Genomic DNA, 22,067 nt, shown 5'->3' with positions numbered 1-22,067 from the left:
AATACCTTACAGCAAATTTCATCGAAATCGTTGAGCCGTTTCCGAATCGGACAAGAATTGCTCGTTTAAAGGTATAAGAAAAGTAAGATAACAAACACAAAAAAGACAAAAATAAAGTACCCGAGTCGTATCAGCCTTGAACCCGAATCCTCTTGCACGTATTTCCACGAAAATACCGCAGCGCCATTTCAGCATACTTACATTGCATGAAATTGTGTACTACAAGCATCACGGAAACACTGTTTGCATGTGTGAGTAATAGTAGGAAATAGCATGACAGAAACACTCTGTCGACTTTAAGGGGTGGTTTTTGCACAATGAAGTATTCAATGTTTATTATAATAGTTCAATATTTATGTAAAGAGTGCGCTAAACATACTTTTAAGTATGCAGATACCAAGACTATTCCACAAAAAAATTAAACCTTAAAATTTGCGAAAGTGGGGCCATTTCTAACTGGGTTTAAGCTTTGAGTCCAAAGATAGATATAACTCCGTAATAGATGGATACAGTCTAAGGAAAAAACGTACCTCGAAAATCACGAAAATTTGATTCTCAATCAGATGGCGCCACTAGCTTTGGCCTACTCTCGTATAGAGGGCGTTGACGGTTTCCTTTGTTATTTATAATTTTAACGCATATCAGTGAAAGAACATGGGTCAAAATCATATAAAAATAATGAATGCAAATAAAAAAATCATTTATCCATATTTAAATACATTTTAACGTATTTCTATAAATCTTCATTTTTAGTTTTAAAGTATGTCGATAGATGGCAGTGAATTTACAGTGGTTACACAATTTACTATGACAGTACCGCTCTATCTTATTATATCCTCTTTGCCTTGTCGAACCACCTTAAATTTAATTACAAACGGATTTTTAAAACCAAAAAATATTAAAAATACGTTTATCTCCCTGCAGCACGTAGTAACAGTTTGAAGAACATTATTTCTAGACGTCAGTTGGTATCAATAACGCGTGGTGATCCTTTTGTAAATTAACGACAGGGTAAGTACAATGGAAGGGAAACCTTGCTCGAACACGTCACACTCTCGGTCATATCTCAGGAACTCGTCGCAGATAGCGGCCTGCGCATTATTAATATCGATAACAATTATCGCGATACGATTAATGCTTCTCCAGCGTGTTTAATCCCTTCGTGAAATAATACCCAACTCGGTGCGACGTGTATTTTTGCAAGTGAATGTAATGTGACTGTTTCTTACGCAATATGAATATAAGGAGCGATAAACAGAATATTCCTGCGGAACTCTCTCTGACTGCGTTACTGTCGGCGGGATTAACTCTTGTAAGTATTGCATCGTCAGTAAAGTAACTACAGACAGTAAGTACAAACATTGGAAACTAACTATGTACGAACTTTGCAACATATTTGACAGTTTCCATACATGCAAATGCGTCATGAGTGAGCTACGGACGGTCGGGTTGAGCTGGAGCGAGGCCAGAGGGGTCGTCGCTGAAGATATTAGGAAAGCGTGGCGCGAGCTTGTGAAAGCCCTTTGCACCTCTGGGGTGCCATAGGACAACAACAACATACATGCAAATAAAAATAGGTACCTATATGTTTATTCAGGCACTTATACGGTTTCTAGTATTCGTTTGGAACCTGCAAACATTATTTTAATCAAAATAAAGTTACATTCCATTATAATATTATTGTTAAAAAAATAGGTGTGCGTCACGCAAAACTTAATCTAAATACCTACCTACCCACATACCTACATATAAGTAATGCCTAACGCCTATGCATGCATAGCGAATACAATTTACAATGGGGGAGACCCCACAAGTTATTATATTTTAAAATGTCGTAGGTACACTTTTCTATAATAATTGTATAGGTATGTTCTCTTATACCTCTATACCTATAGTATTAGTACATATTGATCATGTTTATTGCGACCGATAGAAAGAAAAGAAAACGTCCAGGTATATTACACGGGAACACAACACACCAATCACTTTGTCAAATGTAATAAGCAAGGTGTCCGCTTTCTGGAAAGTCAGGGAAAGTCATGGAAAAGCAGGGAAACAAATGATGGTCAGGAGAAGTCAGGGAAAGTCATGAAATTTTTAGTGGTCAGGGAAAAATGAGAAAAAGTTCAAGATGACCAGTTTAATTTTCATATATATTATACTTAATGATACAGAATCTATGGGAGGTAATCGCCGAACAAGACGAAAAGGATTTTTCTTCAAGCTTTTATAAACTAGCTTTAGCTTTCCGATTTCATTTTTTAGACTACATTATATTTCCGAATATGGAGGATATTAACTGGAAGTCAGTTATTTGAGGCAACAAACTTTTATTTCTAAGTAAATTTCTTGGACTTATAATTATTAGATATTCTGTTCTTGAAGTCAGGTATACTTAAGTAAGATATTGCTAAACTAAGTAATTAGGTGTAACGCGAATTGACCACTTAATAAAAATAAAAATAACTGCCGTGAATGCAAGGCATCCCTTATGTTCAAGCAACAGTGTCAATTTCCCTGGTATGGTTGCGAAAACCGGCAGGTTACGTGGTAACATGTTCCACGGTGCCTGATCCACCTGGACCCGGTAAAAGAGGAAATCCTAGAATTGCTAGTTTCTTACGGGGGATCCGTTTGTTTCCCATAAACTTATTGTTTCGAATTTCGATAGTCAGAAGTTGATATCTGGTTGATATATATGACACCATCCATATATATATCCATATTATAGATGTTGATATCCATATTATTTACGGACATTAATTATAATCAATTTCGCATATTGAATATCAATTATAGCCCGCTAAAGTCAAATATCTCCGCCCGCCGCTCTAACAACAAAATTAAATATCCGCTTTAAATATTAAGTTTTAGAAATATAGACGAGGATTACGGACTAACGTGGTAAGTCACCTGCAAGTACAAATTTCCGTTTAGACTAAACTTTGAAACGCCGCATGCAGTATCGGCACCAGCTTCCGTGATTATCCAGTTCGTTCCACAAAATTCTGAAAGTCTTCTGAAATATTGAATTTATAATACATCCAGACATTTCGAACACTTTACAGCGTTCACAATCCACAGTTAGTTTTCAACTGCTTTAAATTGAAAACTACTGAATAGATTATTCCAAAATACATACCAAGTGACTGTGAATATCCTCTTATATAATGTTAAAAAATAATTAATCAGATAGGTATATCAAAATATAAGAAAAGTACATCAAGTTGAAAAAATATAAGGATATAATATAACATAGAACATACTTATTCACAGTCACTTGGTATGTACTCGTATTTTGGAATAATACTTTCAGTCATTTTCAATTTAGAGCAATTCAAAACCATCTGTGGATTGTGACATTTATAAATGTTTTGTAATAATTTGTTAGACCAAGTAGTGAAAATGTTACAGTATGTTATATCATTATTTGTGATCTACTCACAAAGCCCTTTCATTTATGGTATATTTAAAAAAAAATAAGCTCAATGTCACCATGAGATGCATTACTGGGACAGTGAAATCTACACCTTCGTCCAACGTCCAACCCTGAAATCACGAAAAAAAAAATAGGCTGGTCCATTTTCTATGAGAGGGTACATTTTTTTTCGCGATTTCGTAGTTGGTCCCATAGTAAAAGTTGCTCAGTATAATCCCAAAACCTCCCTGGCAACGGAAATGCACAATTTTTTTAGCCACCCCGTATATCCATGCAAAATTGCAGCTTTCTAGCACTAACGATAGCAAAGCCTCAGACAGACAGACAGACGGACGTACAAGGCGAAACTATAATGGTTCCTAGTTGACTACGGAACCCTAAAAAGTTGGCAAGTAACGTGCCATGCGATACTCTTTTCTTCAAATTTGTTCCGTTTCTTTAATTTCGTCCTGTAGAATTTCATCATCCAGTAGGCAGGCAGTATTTTATTTTATTTTTGTTGGACTCGTTAACTTTTGTATTTAATTTTAATTATAACATAAACCAAACCTAACACAAATGAGATACCTAATAATAATAATATATGACCGTATATTCTGAAAATGAAATTTCTGCTAAATAATAAATTCTTCGGAGCAAATAATGATTAACCGAAAAAATGCGCTTGGTTTCATTTTAACGCCATCGTCAATACGTTCTCAGAAATAGGATCATTGCGCTAGTTTCCGTCCATGCTCTAGTTTTCATCCACTTATTAGCGAGGATTAGCGGATAATATATTTCATTTTGAATTTGCTACTTGCGAAGTATATTTTTTATGTAGATAGATATATTCTTTGACATTAAAGATTGCATTAAGTCCAAGTCTGTGCAGAAATGTAGGTTTATATTCAAATTTCGTCAAGTGGACGATCCTTGAGCAGGCTGAAAACTAGCGCAATGAGCCTATTCCTAATCATATTTATTTTCAGGTAATATCACCAATATACATCGTGTTATGTATCCTCGCTTTAGTTTACCGCTACAGATGCGACTCGGGAATGCTGTCCGGTGCTACTGGGGACAGCTACTTCATCTACACACTCTATACAATATACATACAAGGTACTAAATATTTGTAACATCTTAGCCATACCTATTATAAACTAATAATGGAAATATCCATACCATCAATCGAATCCATGCTACATTGGAATCCATTGGCCAGATGCGTTGACTTGAATATTTTTAACAACACGATTAATATGTTTGCTCCTGACATAATGATGACTATTTCTTGGTACCTATTACATTTATTATATCTGTTATGTGGTAGTAGTCACGTGCAATGTTGTACCGTAGACAAGAGGTCAATTCGAACGTATGTACCCTTGACATCAAAACGATATCAAAATGATGTCAGTTAGTTATCATTCATCATAGTCATCGACATCATAAATGTACGGACAAATCCGAGCGAAATGAACGCGCGGATGATAACAAACTGACATGATTTTGATATCGTTTTGATTTCAATTGTACGTTCGAATTGGCTACGCCCATGCTACGCCATACCGTAACATTGATTTCCTGCTAGTTATGGAACGTTTGCAATGGCGTTTCGTACACGCAATTTCGGTATCATCATCATCATCAATAGCATCATCAGCATACTCTCGTCCACTGCTGCACATAGGCCTCTCCTATTGCACGCCATTGAGCACGATTTGCAGCAACTCTGATCCAGCTCTTGCCAGCCACCTTACGAGGGTCATCGCTCCATCTAGTTTGCGGGCGTCCTACGCTACGTTTGCCGATACGCGGTCTCCACTCGAGAACTCGTCTACCCCTATCGGTTATCGGTTCTACGGCTAATATGACCGGCCCACTTGCCACTTCAGCTTGCTAATCCGCTGGGCTATGTCGACGACGCCGAAATCTAAGAATTCAATTCAATTCAATTTTGTAATATCTCTGGTGTTGCAGGCGTCCATAGGCCGTAGCCTAGGCCTATGCGTGACTGCTTACCATCAGGCGGGCCGTATGCTTGTTTGCCACCGTCGTGATATAAAATAAAATAAAAACTTTGCATTTTATTAACCCTACCTGATATAAATTTGTCTGTATCTCGATGCCGATATTTATTTCCATTGCTGATTTTTTAGCGGACACATGCGGAAACCCGGATTCGTCGCCACCAGCAGGTGTTATACTAACGACACCAAACGCAGTTTTTGTTTTCGTTATTGCTAATTTGACTGCCACCGTTTTAAGTTGTGCAGCTGCCATCACACTTATTGGTAATTAATTATTATCTAAATAGCTTAGTATTAGTACGAGTATAGTTGTTATGTTTTCCAAATTATTATTCACACTGCACCCACATTCGAGAATTTCTGTTTTGCCCCATGGTTGACTGGGAGAGAATGCCTTGAGGCATTAAGTCCGCCATTAGTACTTGTTTTTAATTGTGCAATAAAGGACCTGTTTAGTCAGTCTTAAGTAATTTGATCCCATTGTGTTACAAAAATTTACCATATAAATTGTATTGTTTATAATTACATGATGGAGATAGCATATATAAAGGGGTGGCCAAATTTAGGTATATAAGTACTTAGGCTGCACCATCACCGACACCAACACTCGGGACATCCCCACCCAAACGCCCCGCGATGTAGTCCTGTCCATACTAATATTATAAATGCGAAAGTCTGTCTGTCTGTCTGTCTGTGTGTTCCCTCTTCACGCTTAAACCGCTGAATCGATTTAGATGAAATTTGGCATACAGATAGGTCGAGTCCCTGAGAAGGACATAGGATAGTTTTTATCCCGAAAATCATCCCTTAAGAAAGTAAAAAGCGGGGTGGAATTGAGATAATTAACGAAGTGTCTGCTAATTTGTGTGCATAATATGCTCAAATTGAATAATTGCTATAAGACTTTCTCCAGGCGCTATTCTTACTCTAGCTGGGGTTACTAAGTCCACACAGACGAAGTCGCGGGCAAAAGCTAGTTCTTTATAAAATTATTAATGAGCTTTAAATTTGATTAACCTTAGTGTTTGACTTTTTTTATAAAAAATATTGTAAATGAGTATTTTTGCAAATTGTCGTACAAGGGGAAATAATTAATAAAAAAACAGTTTTATGTATGGGAAATCCAAGGATTTCAATGTTGGATTTTTATACCATCACGTTTTAGTTAACGTATAAAATAACTTACCGTAATATCAGAGCGTTTCACATTGCCCGATGGACATTGGATCGGATGTCGGATAAAAGTAAAATGTGAGACATGTGTCTTTCTGTATTTATTTATTCATGTAATAAATAGTTATCACTAAAAACGATAAATAATGCAAAAAAAGGCGGACTTGATGCCATATGGCACTCTCCTGCAGCTGTTTTTCTCATAGGCGCCTTCCGACATCGGATATCCGAAGGCGCTTCCGATAAATTCAGCCATGTCGGAGCCCCCCGTCAGCTGTCGGACCGATAATATTTGTTTGTGTGCGTATGTGTAGGCATAATGTTTATTGTAGTGTGCGTGACCGCGGCCTGACTACGGGCGGGGGTGCGAAACTCCTCGCTTCGGCCAAACTCGGCTCCGTTCGGCTCAGCAATGCTCCGAGCAATTATTAGCTAGGGTTGGCACAGCGTGACGTCCCTTTGCGTGCACGACCACAGATAAGATAATGATTTGAATTTTGACAACCCTAAATAGCCGAAAGGGATAGTGCCATACATTAGAAAGGGACAGTATGATTCTACTCTGAACCGCGGTCAAACTTCTGTTTTGTAGGAAGTTTCCTTTCTGTACGGTAGTAATATTATTTATTCTGTGCTACGGGGATGTAGGATATTACATCCGATATCGGATTGGACAATGTGAAAACGCTCTAAGAGTATACATAATAAGACATAATTATTATTGAAATATTTTTTCGCCTGTTTGTTATAATATTAGTCTTCTGGCAACAATAAAAATATGTGATACACTTAATAATATATGTGGTATTTTCTATAAAAAGTGACTTTATTGTCGGTGGCGCTTACGTCATTATTAACGATGCTCCGATATAAATACAATGCCGCGCGACGCTGTGCGGCGTAATAAGCGCCATCAACAATAAGGTACCTTTTCATGGAAAATGCCCCATATGATGGTTTTACTATAATAAGATACGCATTATGTTTACAAACATCATCGTTTTTAATGTAGGTAGAGTGTTTAATGTAAATTTTCAATGTAGGTTGGTTAGTTTAGCCACATAAATGCGCTTTTAGAGGCTGCATCCATCAATTAGCTGAAACATATCAACACCCGGATTATTGGATAAAAGGCTCGTCGCATCTCTATCAAATTTGTTAAAAGTTTTCCCACGTTACCTCTGTCCAGTGTTGGCCGAACGTTAATTGCAATTAACCATTAACCAGTACAAATTGAACCGTACACCATAATGGACGGTTACAGTTTACGGTTCAATTTGTACCGGTTAATAGTTAATTGCATTAACGTTCCGGCCAACACTGCCTCTGTCGATAGATTAGATTAGACTACAACTTCCAACTATGTTAGATACTACAACTTCTGATTGCATTCATCATTCCACAGTTTTTCAGCTAAGTATTATTATAACTCTACGGGCGGAATATCTAGCCAGGTATCGTACAGTACTGTAGATGCAAGATCAATACTCTCCCTCCCCCACTTCCTATTTTTATGTATTTTCCCACCTTTTGCCCACTTAAGGTACGATTCCCGGGATAAAAAATATTGTATAACCTAACCTTATACATACCATAATCAAATAAAAAAAGTTTTCCTTTATAATTACTCAAGTAAATTTGTTCATCTTTGTAAATAAGAAAAACTGGCCAAGTGCGAGTCGGACTCGCCCACCGAGGGTTCCCTACTTTTTAGTATTTGTCGTATATATATTATCTGTTGTGACCTGGGTTCCGGCAGAAAATCAGTGCTTTGCTCCAAAGAGCGAAGCGTATCACTGAGCCGTGACCCTTTTGTCCTGCTGCAACGCACACAGTTTGCACATAATTTTACACCATTTCTGTTTCATTTTTATTAGGGTATTTTCGTTATAATTTTATTTATTTGTTAGTGTAAGTAGTAATAAGTATTTTTTTTTTCTTCTGATGTGTTTGTAAATTAATATTGTGTGTAATTGCAGCTGTACAAATAAATCATTTATCTATCTTATAGCGGCAACAGAAATACATACAATCATCTGTGAAACTTTCAACTGTCTAGCTATCACGGTTCATGAGATACAGCCTGGTGACAGACAGACAGACGGACAGCGGTGTCTTAGTAATAGGGTCCGTTTTTACCCTTTGGGTACGGAACCCTAAAAAGTTAACATAACGTAATTGAGTAATTACACTTAATTTATTAATAGTAACAATAAATGAAGCCTTAAAGTAAAAATTAAACTAATAAAACTAAAAATCTAAATCTAAAATGGGCCTCCGTGGCATGATGCCGAGGATGCTGGCAGCATTTCCTCGCTGGATCGCTATGCTCAAGCGTTGGGCGAGGAAGCTGCCAGCTCTCTTATCTCCGGTCCCATCCACCAGCCGTTTCGCCAATTGCCGGTATAGGCCCTGTGCTGCGGGGCCCCACGCACCATGAGTCTCGACTCCAAATGCAACAAAGTTGTAGTTGGTGTCGAGACTCCCGTATTTGCGCTTCCGCCTCCGCTGCCCCGCCGGCTTTGTGTGTAGTACCGTGGAGGTGGGACGGCGCTAGCGTGTCAACACAAGTTGCGTCCCACACGAGCACACGTCCCATCTTCCACGGAATCAAAGACATCCCGTCTGGCTAGAGTAATTATATTACCAATTGGCGTAATTGTAATTACAAATTACATAGCAAATAGAATTGCGTGTAATTGGATTTACATGTAATTTAATGAGTACCTGGGCGAATCAACTATTTCTTGTAGGTATCCAATCAACTTTTTTTACAAAGAAATGGATGTCGATTTTTGATAACAATTTCATTGAATATGGATAGCTTTCTTATAGATTACAAATATATCCAGTGCATCGCTCGATTTCACGTGTTACTGGCTTATAAACATGAATTTCATAACAAACTCACGTAAAACATCTACTGGGTCACGGACCACGGACTCGAGTTTGAGAATTTTGTATAGAAAACAACTTTTAATTCAAGAAAAAATGTTTTATATATTAAATTAATCCAAAATTAACACAATGGCATTAGAAAAGGAAATAAAATTAGCCTCAATTTCGTAATACTTATGTGGATATTGTCTCCGAGTCACATGAGCAGTTTGAAGTGAATGTTTTTTTACATAATTCGATAAACGCTTAATATTAGGGAAAAAAACAGTAATGGTGTGTTAGAGATAGAAGTGAAATAGAATTTGTTTTTAATATTAACCTTCTTATTACATATTTTAAAGTCAGTAAACTGTTACAAATGACCCCATCATTTGTACAACATTGTCAGCTAGGAGACAAAACGTGTGACTCAAGAGACACGACTATACTTACCTAGCATAATTTGAACTAAAAATATAAATTTTCTCAATCTCAAAGCTCATCTGCTGCCCTATTTAAATATCCATCAGCCTGAAGTGAATGGATTTTTACATAATTCGATAAACGCTTAATATTAGGGAATAAAAACAGTAATGGTGTGTTAGAGATAGAAGTGAAATAGTATTTGTTTTAATATTAACCTTCTTATTACATATTTTAAAGTCAGTAAACTGTTACAAATGAAGGGGGCAACATTGTCAGCTAGAACACAAAACGTGTGACTCAAGAGACACGACTATACTTACCTAGCATAATTTGAACTAAAAATATTAATTTTCTCAATCTCAAAGCTCATCTGCTGCCCTATTTAAATAACCATCAGCCGGCCCTTTGTCCGTCTTTGCCCGGCATCAGAAAGGCCAAGATATGCAGTAGAGCTTAAATAGATGTTTTGTTTCTGGCGATACTGACTGAAAGAAGTTAATATTTTCCAAATGAACATACAGGTAGGTATATAAAAAATAGTTGATCGGCCTACCTAATTAAACCACACATGTAATTAATTGCGTCCAGCACTAATATTTAGGTACTTACTTAATCATTGTAATTTTGTTTGATGACTAGATTTTGGTGACATATCTAAGTACTTTATAACCTAATACAATTCATTGTTGTTTTATATTGCCGGAGTAGAGGAAGGCGGGGTAATTACGAACACTTAAGGGAGTTTTGGAATAAATCAAAAGATAGTATCTGTAGGTTGACTGTAATAGCTTCTTCTGAAAAGTAAATTATCGTAATCGTACTTTAAACTACTACGATCAACAGTATTAATTTCTCTTTATTTAACCAACTTTTATAACCAGTGATCGGATTAGGTAGAGTATAAATACGTAAACTTGGTAGAACAAAGTTAAAAACCAATTGGTTGGTTTATTTTACGCCTATTGGTTGTATTGGACAAAAACGAGGAATGCATTGTTTTTTACCGTATTTATAACAATATTACTAACTTCGTACGTTTCCGGGACTTTAGTTCCGGAAAAAAATATTATCGCAAGGCAGTCACTTTATGACTGTTCTACCAAGTTTAGGTATTTATAGTCTGCCTATTCCAATCACTGTGTATAACAAAAACAAAACCTCTTAGTTTTTGTGTTTACCCGACACTGGTCGGGCAATCGGGGCCGGGGCAATCACCATCACATAATGGGACAGTTAACATCGTTCACAATTATTGACCTATAGTCTGTTTTTTTATTCCGTAGACTAAAATGACATTTCATGTGTTGCTAGTTTTTTACGTCTATAATATGTCATTTTAGTCTACGGAATAAAAGAACAGACTATAGATTAGCCTAAAAATGAGATCATGTACGACAGATTGGTCAGGATTAAAATTAAAGATTAAAAGCGTACATACTGCACATCCGGCAAAAATAACAACGTTAGCCAAGTGAAGTGAAGACGATTGGCCGTCTGTAGGTACACTTTCTATAGATCCATTTTAAACAAATGTAAAATGGAAAGTTACTTTTTCATCTGGAGAATTGAAGTCAAATAGAGAATTACTTTTAATTTTAACTAACAAATTAAAAAGCCGGTTTTTGTTCTACATGGGACAATGACGAACGTTCGTAGTAACTGACCCACTCAATTCGTGCGCCTATACCCACCAAGGTAAGAAAACAATTTTGTAGTTTATGTTTGGCCTCGCCGTATGTAGTACTTGTAATTATATCCTCAACTACTAATTATTTATAAAAATAAATGTCGGGTTAGAACTATTATGACTACATAGTATAAAACAAAGTCGCTTTCCGCTGTCTGTCTGTCCCTATGTATGCTTAGATCATTAAAACTACGCAGCGGATTTTGATGCGGTCTTCACCTATCAATAGAGTAATTCTTGAGGAAGGTTCAAGTGTATTATTTGTAAAGGTTTTGTGTAGCCCGTGCGAAGCCGGGGCGGGTCGCTAGTTACTTTATAAGTTACAATGCGTTTAATTTATGGGAAAATTGCAACAGAAGTAAGCAAGTATTTGAATTAGTTTTAACTTGGATCCTGTAATGCTCTACTAGTCACTTGGCAGTAGTGATGGCGTGATTTCTTAGATGGCGATGACTGAAATCATGTTAGCTCTCTCTAACATTGTGAAACAGCTGCGTTCGCGAATTTCGCGATTACCCAGCGTTCGTGATTACTCGGCCTTCCCCTACTTATTTTTCAAGTAACCGTTTTAAAATTATTGGTTTGGCCATACACATCTATTATTTTAGTGACCAATCATATTAATTAGGTCATAGAAAGTACATTTGTTTGGTGATCGATTTAATCATACCCTATACTTAATATTGGAAAATAATGATAGGTAATTATATAATATAAGACAGATCCAGGTTTTGGGCTTTGGTTGACTTCTTTAAAAAAAACATAGGTGGGTGCTTCTGAGGTAGGTAGGTATATATTTCACCTTACGCCTTAATCACATAGTTCACTAGCAGTTAAACCTTATTTTACTCGACATATTTATAGGTACATCTCATGTTTCAGTGGTTGCTGTTAATAACAAAAGTGAGCTCGTATTTGGCACCATATGGACATATATTTGTATATGTGTTGCGTCATTAGTGGTCGATATAACATACGCTGTTTTCTTTGGAAAAGATTATGCGGAAATGAGTTACACAATGGTAAGTAGAGTGGAGTGTTAGAAAGAAGTATGAATGGTATTTATTACTTTATTAGTCACTAGCTATCCATGTTATGTTATGTTATGTTATGTAGCTATCTATGTTAGTTAAATTTAAATTTTGAATTGACATAGCGATTTGGTTTTTATTGTCACCTTATATCTCATATTTAATAAATATATCAAAAATAATGAATTAATTGTCTATTCACGGGTGGTCATGAAAATCTTGTCAGTAGAAAAAGGCGGCAAAAAAATTAGGCGCGAAGGTTTATCGTCCGATTGAAAATTTGAATTTCGCGCCTTTTTCTACTGACAAGATTTGCTTCACCAACTATATAAACTTTTCTGGAATTGACCTCGTTTCAGAGTTAACACCAGTTCTAAAAAAACATATTTTTATTGTAACGTAGCCTTACGCCTATGGAACTGCTTTTCTGTCTCATGAGCCCTTGAGACAAGCGTAACAACAGCCGGGCTAGCACATGATTGGCGCGAGAGTATCTCGCCGCGACATAGACTACCCGTCCCTCTTTAATTCATACAGTTAGTAAAAGACGGGTAGTCTATCTCGCGGCGAGATACTGTCGCGCCAATCATGTGCTCGGCCTACTGCCATCGGAAAACCAGCACGAATAGGAAATATTACGCGAAACTCTGCGAAGGGGGCGCCACTACGACAATCTGAGGGTCTATCGCGAAACAAGAAAATCGAAATTTCGTTATCTAACATCACTGTCACTCTTGCATATTCGAGCGATAAAGAGGCAGATAGCGAAATTTCGGATTCGCGTTTCCCGGTAGGTCCTCTATAAACAAACCGCCTTGATGCATCAATGTCATATTTTATTATCTCTGAAAACTTGTCAAAAACCTGTTAAAGGTACAGTATGTATAAGTTACTCTATGGTTTACTAAAAAGGCTAGTGGTGCACTCTGGTGGCAGAACATTGCAGTAATATCCCCTATTTGGAAAATACGATGCGAGAATACGGACGGCAACATGTGAATTAGTTTGTGCTTACGCATGTTATGCGTGGTGGGGCAGTTGTCTGATTTGTGATTTTTCCGGAATTGTATTAACTTGTTTGTTTTAGGAAATCCATTTTCCAGGAATCGCAAGTAATTATTTGATTGATGTTCTCCGACTTGGCTCTTTGCTTTTCATGACAATTGCTCTGAAGGGATTCCTCGCTCCTGTAATAAATATTGTTCTACTTATATTGTTAGGGATATATACTTCTAACTACAGAAATAAACTTCAAACCGAAGAGGTGAGTCCTTTTAAATCATATCAATCACTGTTTTAAATAATCTCGTATATCTTATGAACAGTGATAGCTAGACAGTTGAAATTTTCACAGATGATGTATTTCTGTTGCCGCTATAACAACAAATACTAAAAACAGAATAAAATAAATATTTAAGTGGGGCTTCCACACAACAAACGTGATTTTTTTGGCGTTTTTTGCCTAATGATACGGAACCCTTCGTGCGCGAGTCCGAATCGCACTTGGTCGGTTTTTTTTTGTTTGCAGTAGGTACAGACGTACAGTCTACGTGGAAGATATGTTCACATTTTTCGCCTTATCACAAAGGAGTAACATGCAAAAGTGTAAACATCATTTGAAGTTTACTGTACAAGATATAATAGTCTGTCAATCCATTTCCGTCAGTAGAAATTTTAGTTTCGCGCCTTTTGTTACTGACAAACATGTTTGACCGGCTATATATACATAGGTGTATCATAGTGTTTTTCATAAAGTATTGGCTTAAGAGCGTTTTCACATTGTCCGATCCGACGATTGTACGAAGTAAAATGTAAGTTATATGTGTTTCTCTGTATTTATTTACGCATTTAATAAATCATTATAACTAAAAATTATAAATAACGGAAAAAAGGCGGACTTAATGCCAATGGCACTCTCCTGCAGCTGTTTTTGTCATAGGCGCCTCCCGACATCCGATATCGGAAAGGCGCTTCCGATAAATTCAGCCATGTCGGAGCCCCCCGTCAGCTATCGGACCGATAACATTTGTAGACTGTGTGCGTGACCGCTAAAGCAGGCGCCCGGACACGCCCCCGCGGCTTGACTACGCGAATGTAGGATCCTACATCCGATATGGGATCGAACAATGCGAAAACGCTCTAACTCTAACAAATTACACACGCATACAAATTTTCAATTAGTTTAGTTCATTTGTTAGCGACACAAATAATAGTTTAAAGGCCATGCCAGGATAAGCTAAGTGAGTCTGCCCCCAGCGAGTTTTGGCTTGTATTTTTTTTATTGATTTGTCTTTCTATTAGTATCGAGTATGCCAAATTTCAGCTCCCCAAACTTTATAGTTAAATAATAAATAAAAAAAACGAAATATCTTTCTTCAATATTTTTTTTTCTAGCCAGCCGATTTTGATGTGCGTCACGTATATTGTGCATGTAGTAAGCACAATTACATGATATTAATTTTGTGACATATTGCCATACAAAAACTTTAAAAAAAATTATAATTTTGAAATAAAACTATGAAAACGGATTATATCGCGTATATTGAATTTATAATACATCCCGAAACGTCGAGTTCGAAACGTCGGGATGTATTATAAATTCAATATACGCGATATAATCCGTTTTCATAGTTTTATTTCATGAGTAACTATCGCGGTAACCGAAGACAATATTAAATTATAATTTTTTTTTAATTTTTTTTTTTAGTATTATCACGCCAGCGACTCTTCCAAATTTTTCAACAAAGTAGGCCTCTTTAATAAGCTATCAAATGAATATAATTACTTTATTTTATCTGTGGTATAACAAGTTGTTTTTTTTTATTGAATACATCACTATACATTTACTCGAATAACCGCTTGTTAAAACTAATCAGTAACCACTTACAAATTACAAACTCTCGTGCACGTTCGTCATAAACACAATTATCAGTGTTCATGACGAACGTGCACGACAGTTTGTAATTTGTAAGTGATTACTGATTAGTTTTTGTATGGCAATATGTCACAAAATTAATATCATGTAATTTTCCTTATTACATTCACAATATACGTGACGCACGTCAAAATCGGCTGGCTAGAAAAAAAAATTGAAGAAAGATCATATTTCGTTTATTTATTTATTATTTAACTATAAAGTTTGGGGAGCTGAAATTTGGCATACTCGATACTAATAAAAAGACACATCAATAAAAAAAATTACAAGCCAAAACTCGCTGGGGGCAGAATCACTTAGCTTATCCTGGCATGGCCTTTGTGTCGATTCAGATCAGAAATTAAATGGCGATAATGAATTTTACATCGACTGTTTTATTTTAATTGCAGCATTCCATACACAAAGTGGGAGCGATTTACGCATTTGAGTAAGTAAATAGTACATATAATTGCAAGTGTGCAAAGTATGTCATTATGAACGAGTCCCGAGATATCTTTTATGAGCCGTAGACGAAAATATTAATAAAACGTGGTATTAATAATTAAACGAAAATAATGTTGTTTTGAACAGCAGCGGCACGGCTACATCTCCACGTGATCTCCACAGAAAACGCTACGGCGTAGCATGGGCGTAGCGTTCTTGCATCGCAAATGAGCCACGAAACATCAAAATATACCGTATTCAAAACATTAATAAGCTCCGCATACTGTCATCAAATTCGAAACCGAATTGGACGAAATTAAATATTAGGTACCTGGAATTCTGGCTGTACCTACTTTCAAAGAGGATATAATAGGATAGAGCAGTACTGCCATAGTAAATTTTGTAGCCACAGTAAATTCACTGCCATCTGTCGACACACGACTAAAACTAAAAATGAAGATGTATAAAAATACCATAAAATGTATTTATATATGGATAAATGTTTTTTTTATTTGCATTAAATATCTTTATATGATTTTGACTCATGCTCTTTAACTGATATGCATTAAAATTGTTAAATAACAAACGAAACCGTCAACGCCATCTATCCGAGAGGAGGCCAAAGGTAGTGGCGCCATCTGATCGAGAATCAAATTTTCTTGATTTTTCGAGGCACGTTCTTTTCTTAGACGTATCCATCTATTACGGAGTTATATCTATCTTTGCTACTTTCAATGTGATATCACACTTGATGTTCACAACTACGTTCTGTAAACATGAAGTGCGCATTAAAATGATTGTCTTACCCTACATACTCGTATTAAAGCTACGCCACGCACTTTAAAATAGTTACTTACTGAGTCTTATTTTATTAGCCAACATGTTAACCGTGGTTTCGTGGAAGAGGAGCCGCGCAGCCACCCTCGCAGCCCGCTGAGGGCCGCCCCGTCACAGGCGAACACTCTGCCAATGCCACCGAACACTCCGCTGACGGACTATTCCAAGTAGGTGCATGATACACCAATGTTATTGTTAATTCGTTATGATCACATCACGTAGTACCTATGTATAGTAACAAATTAAAAACGGAGCAAACGTCAGTCACACTACTCACGCTTGTGAAAAAGAATAGATACCTACTATAGGGACATCAACTTCACAAATTGAATATAATACGGATTAAGACATACATAGTTATTCGCCTGTGATTGCAGGATTAAGCCTTTTCAGACTTTTATTTTTATTTTTTATGATGAATAGGCAGGCGTTTGACCACGATCCCACCTGATGGTAAGTGATGATGCGGTCTACGGTGGAGCACGCTTACCTATGAGATACCTATTAACTCTTGCCTTGAAGAGCCCCAAATTGTACTCATGCGGAAACACAGACTCGGGCAGGGCGTTCCACTCCTTGGCAGTTCGCATAAGAAATGTGGAAGCAAAACGCTTCGTGCGTATTTTTGGATTTCCTACCATGAAGCGATGCCGGAGTGCCGTTTGTCTTGTGGTCCGATGGTAAAAATGGGACGGAGGAATAAGGTTGTGCAGTTCCTCGGCACACTCTCCGAAATGTATCCTATAAAAGATCAATAGGCTGGCAACCTTGCGACGATGCTCCAGACTTTGGAGTCGAGCATTCGTCAGATTGTTGTCATTGATGATTCTCTTGGCCCTCCTTTCAACTGACTCGAGCGCCTCAAGCTGGTACTTTGCAGAGCTATCCCACAGATGAGAACAGTATTCTACGTTATGTAGTACAGTATGGTCGGTTAACGGAAGGGATACATCTCGGAAAGTAGGAGTGAGATGGAATGGACTCGGTTTAGCGGAGATAAGACACGCCTGAGTATTACTAGCATTGAACGCAACCAGATTGGCTTCACCCCAATCGGAGACTGCCTTCAGTGACACGTTCATGCGTTCGACCATTGCCTCCCTGAGCGCCTGAATTTGGGCTCCACTAGCTCGTGAATTGGGTATGTAGCTTTCAACAACCGTAGTGTCATCTATCTGCATATCCGAACGTACCTGGCTGCAGCAGGTCGTTTATGTGGAGCAGGAAAAGGGTCGCTGAAAGCACGGACCCTTGAGGGACTCCGGCATTGATTGCCATCTGATCGGACGAGCAGCCATTAATGACAACCCGAATCGATCGATCCCTCAAAAAGTCTGATACCCAGTCACAAAGACTAGTGGGTAGACCGAAGGACGGTAGCTTGCTAATAAGGCCCTCGTGCTAAACCCTGTCGAAGGCCTTCGATACATCTAGAGAGACAGCTAAAGCCTCTCCATTCTTCTCGATGGCCTCACTCCAAATGTGCGTGGCATACGCTAAAAGATCTCCAGTAGACCGGCCTCGGCGGAACCCATACTGCCGGTCACTAAGCAGGTCGTTCGCTTCTAGGTATGCCAGGAGTCGGTTGTTCAGTACACGTTCCATACTCTGTAAGAGTATGGACGTGACCGAAATCGGTCTATAGTTGGCAGGCAGGCAGGCTGGTTGAACATTAGCAAGCTTCCAAGACTTCGGAACCTGGCCGGTATCCATAGAGAGGCGGAAGAGGCGCGTCAATATGGGACATAGCTCAGGTGCACAGGTTTTAAGAACTATGGCTGAAATTCCGTCAGGACCACTTGCTTTGTTCACGTCCAGGTTTTGCAGCACTTTGCGAACCTCCGTCTGACGGCGTATGCGTATGTCCGACATAGAAGTCTCGCAAACTAGTGGCTCCTAGTCCCAGTCCTAGTTTGGTGCCAGTTACGTCTAGACGTGAAGATTCAGCGGAGATAGAAGCAAATAAATTCGCTTTCTCTTCAGCAGTGTGGGCAAGTGACCCGTCCGGTTTCAGCAGTGGGGGTAGTGAGGGGCGGCAGAAGTTCGATTCGACTGCTTTCGCAAGGGTCCAAAACGCTTTACTACCTGTAGGGTGCGCAGCGAGTTTTTTTCCAGTCCGGCGTATGTGGTCAAATCGAGCTTTCCGTAGAGCCTTTTTACTGGACTTGGTTGCCATATTGTAGGCTCTCTTCTTATCTGGTGTGTCACTAGCTTTGCGGTTTCGAGCATCAGCCCAGGCAAGGAAGGCCTCCTGTTTCAGTGCTCCAGCACGTCGACACTCAGCTCCAAACCAGGGCTGTGCTTTGCTAGATGTGCTTGCGTCGGAAAAAGGAATAAAGTATTCCATACCCCGGCGCAGCACATCCTGTTATAGCCTCCGCACATACTGAGGGATCACCCGAAGAGAAGCACAAGGGCCGCCAAGGATAGGATGCAAAAAGCGAGCGCATCCCATCCCAGTCTGCCGACTTATATCGCCATATCCGCCTAGTGCCTGTGGGGCTAAGGTCGGGTGGGGAATATACCGACACAGATTTCACTAGACAGTGGTCAGAGCTACCTAAAGGGGACGACACTGACACTGCGTAGTGATCCGGGTTGGTAGTCAGCAGAAGGTCCAAGCAATTAGCTGTTTGGCCGTCAACATCTGGAACCCTCGTCGCTCCTTGGACCAGCTGAGTGAGGTTTAATGCCAGAGCGAGTTTTCGCATCTCTCTCTCAGCATGGTCAGTGTGTTGGTATGGGAATAGCCACTCTTGGTGGTGGGTATTAAAATCCCCCAGCAAGACTAGTTGGGCAGTTGGGTATTTGTGTTGAGTTGAGCGGCTTCCGCCGCCTCACTTAGATACTCTGTGAGCCTGGTCGTCTCCCGATCTCCGCTGTGCGACCGGTAAACACAGGCATAGAGAATCTTCTCTATGCCTGTATCCACCAGTACCCATAGCGTGGAGAAGTTAGGGTCTTCAAAGCTTCGGAGACGCCTTCGGATTAAGTAATCCTGCAATCACAGGCGAGCGTTATAAGCATTGTTAGATTGTTACCCATTTATAAGAAATATAGGCTACTATAGCAGGGGCGACTTTGAAGTTTCAATTTTTAAGCCATAGGTATATATATATTTATATTTTATGCGGCATTTTCGGTACTTAGTAGGTGAACATGAATTCATAGAAAATAAATAAATAAAAATAAAAAGGTATTTATTTACTAACACAAAAAAATGAATTGCGAGTACAATAAAAAATTCAGATAGAATAACAAATATTTGTGCAGTTAAATGGATGAGACTCAGCGAGACCGCTGATTTTCAGTCCCCAACCAAAAACTTACAAGTCACACGAACGGTTCGAGTAAATAATGATAATTTTGAAACTATCAAAGTTACCCCAAATTTTCCTAGTCACCGCATTTTACGGTACCTACTTAGATTACACCCAGCAGGTCCTTGCTTAAAAATTACTGACGTATACAATCCAAAACCTTCCCCCTCCTCCTTCCTCCTTATAAGTAGGTACCTGTTATAGACAATTGAAACCGCACGGGCATGGAATACCGAACAATGAGCATGTTAGTGTACTTAACGGCGTGGCATACAATAAATATAGATATACTAGCGGTTGCCCGCGACTTCGTACGCGTGGATTTGTATGTTGGTGGTTATATGTATACTCTACATGAGCATAGAACATTATGCAGTAAGATAGCGGTAGGGACAGTTAATTATTTGTTAATAATTATACAATGCATGAGATTTGTCTGTCACAACCTACAGTTTCAAGCCCCGAACTGAAAAAAAAATGTCGATATAATCCCTATCAACCCCTATCAATTGGTGAAAAAAGGGTTGAAACTTTGCATCGGGAACGAAAATTCTTGTAAATAGTGAACTTGAAATGTCGTAAAAAGACACAATAATAGAAAACAAGACAAGTGATATCAGCGTTTTAGAAATTTATTCCCTAAGGGAGTTAAAATGGGTTGAAAGTTTGCATCGGGAGCCTATATATTTTTTTAAATAGTGGACTAAGGGGGTTGATAGGGATTAGGGGTTAAACTATCAAGAACGTTGAAATAACTTTTTTTGTAATCTTATATTACTTATGCCTTTCTACGAAGTTTTAAAGCATTAATAATGGATTCAAACTTTCAACCCCTCTTTAACCCTTGTAGGGGATGTTTTTTTTAAATATGCTGAAATTACTTTTCTTGTATATTAATAATATGCTTTTATAAAAAGATTTAAGTCCCGCACTCAAAAAAATGTTTGTCTCCATACAAACTTTCAACCCCTTTTTCACCACCTTGGGGGAAGAATTTTCAAAAACGCTGAAATTAGTTTTCTTTTTTTTATATGATACCTTTTAACGAAGTTTCAAGATCCTAGCTTAAAATAAAATTTGAACCCCATACAAACTTTCAACCCCTTTTCAACCGTCAAATATTGAAAAACCGTTCTTAATAAGTTGTCTGAATGGAACGGAATAGCTATGGAAGGTAGAGGTAGGAATAGCTGCCGAAATACCTGTCAGACGTTTTTTCTTACTGCAAGCATGTTTTCAGTTTTTATTCCTTACTTGTTTTTTTTTTCGCAACTGTATTAAAAACGTCGTTCGATACACGTGCGGAAATGTTATTCTTAACTCGTCCCGATATCTCGGTACTCGTGAAGTAATGACATACTTTCCGCACTAGCATCGAAATGTACTATTGTTTAGCAGGCGAGATTATGACCGCTCCAATTCTTGGCAACACACTCCAGCGCCGATGCCATTCTCGTACATGGAGGAGCCCCGGCGGCTGCGAGCGAGCCCCGCCGCGGGCGAGCAGTGGCGGCACGACCCCTGGCCGCCCGCGCCGCCGGTCCCGGCGCCCGACTACAGCCCGCCAGCCCGCCGGCTTAAATCGGCCTTAAAACCGAACTATATATAGACATTGCGTTGCGTAGCCGTTGAACTTCTTGCAACTAACTCTCATTCGTCATGTACCTAGTACCTATATTAAAATGAGCACAATGCCTACCTGTTTGTTGTTTCATTAAACAATTAGGTACTAATTAACTAGCGTTAGTAGTACCTACAGACGACGATAGCGTACAAAAGTTTAATCTTTAACGTCCACTGTAGGTACCTATAATACGAATTATTATGACAACGCTAAAGTATAGTCAGCCTACTGTTACCATCAGATGCCTACAGCCTTATTCATAAAATTTTACGGGCCTAAT

The 22,067-nt window shown here is 38.4% G+C and overlaps 1 protein-coding gene across 1 annotated transcript; it reads left to right on the top strand.

Annotated features, from left to right (window-relative positions):
* Positions 1 to 1,092: 1,092 nt before the first annotated feature.
* On the top strand, positions 1,093 to 21,802 carry LOC134753846 (uncharacterized). Its single transcript, XM_063689789.1, has 8 exons — positions 1,093 to 1,312; positions 4,411 to 4,543; positions 5,584 to 5,718; positions 12,500 to 12,639; positions 13,736 to 13,912; positions 15,973 to 16,010; positions 16,882 to 17,010; positions 21,559 to 21,802. Exons 1-8 carry the CDS (start codon positions 1,235 to 1,237, stop codon positions 21,770 to 21,772), a joined length of 1,044 nt encoding a protein of 347 aa, XP_063545859.1. The 5' UTR covers positions 1,093 to 1,234; the 3' UTR covers positions 21,773 to 21,802.
* Positions 21,803 to 22,067: the final 265 nt, after the last annotated feature.

This window comes from Cydia strobilella, chromosome Z (assembly GCF_947568885.1).
Source record: "Cydia strobilella chromosome Z, ilCydStro3.1, whole genome shotgun sequence".
Lineage (NCBI taxonomy): Eukaryota > Metazoa > Arthropoda > Insecta > Lepidoptera > Tortricidae > Cydia > Cydia strobilella.
Note: the sequence above shows the minus strand (reverse complement) of the source record. Positions and strands in the feature narration are given on the sequence as shown.

Coding starts and splice junctions, on each gene's coding strand:
- LOC134753846 (XM_063689789.1), top strand. CDS start 1,235: ATGAATATAAGGAGCGATAAACAGAATATTCCTGCGGAACTCTCTCTG. Junction 4,544..5,583: donor CTATACAATATACATACAAG/GTACTAAATATT, acceptor CTGATTTTTTAG/CGGACACATGCGGAAACCCG. Junction 16,011..16,881: donor GGAGCGATTTACGCATTTGA/GTAAGTAAATAG, acceptor TTATTTTATTAG/CCAACATGTTAACCGTGGTT.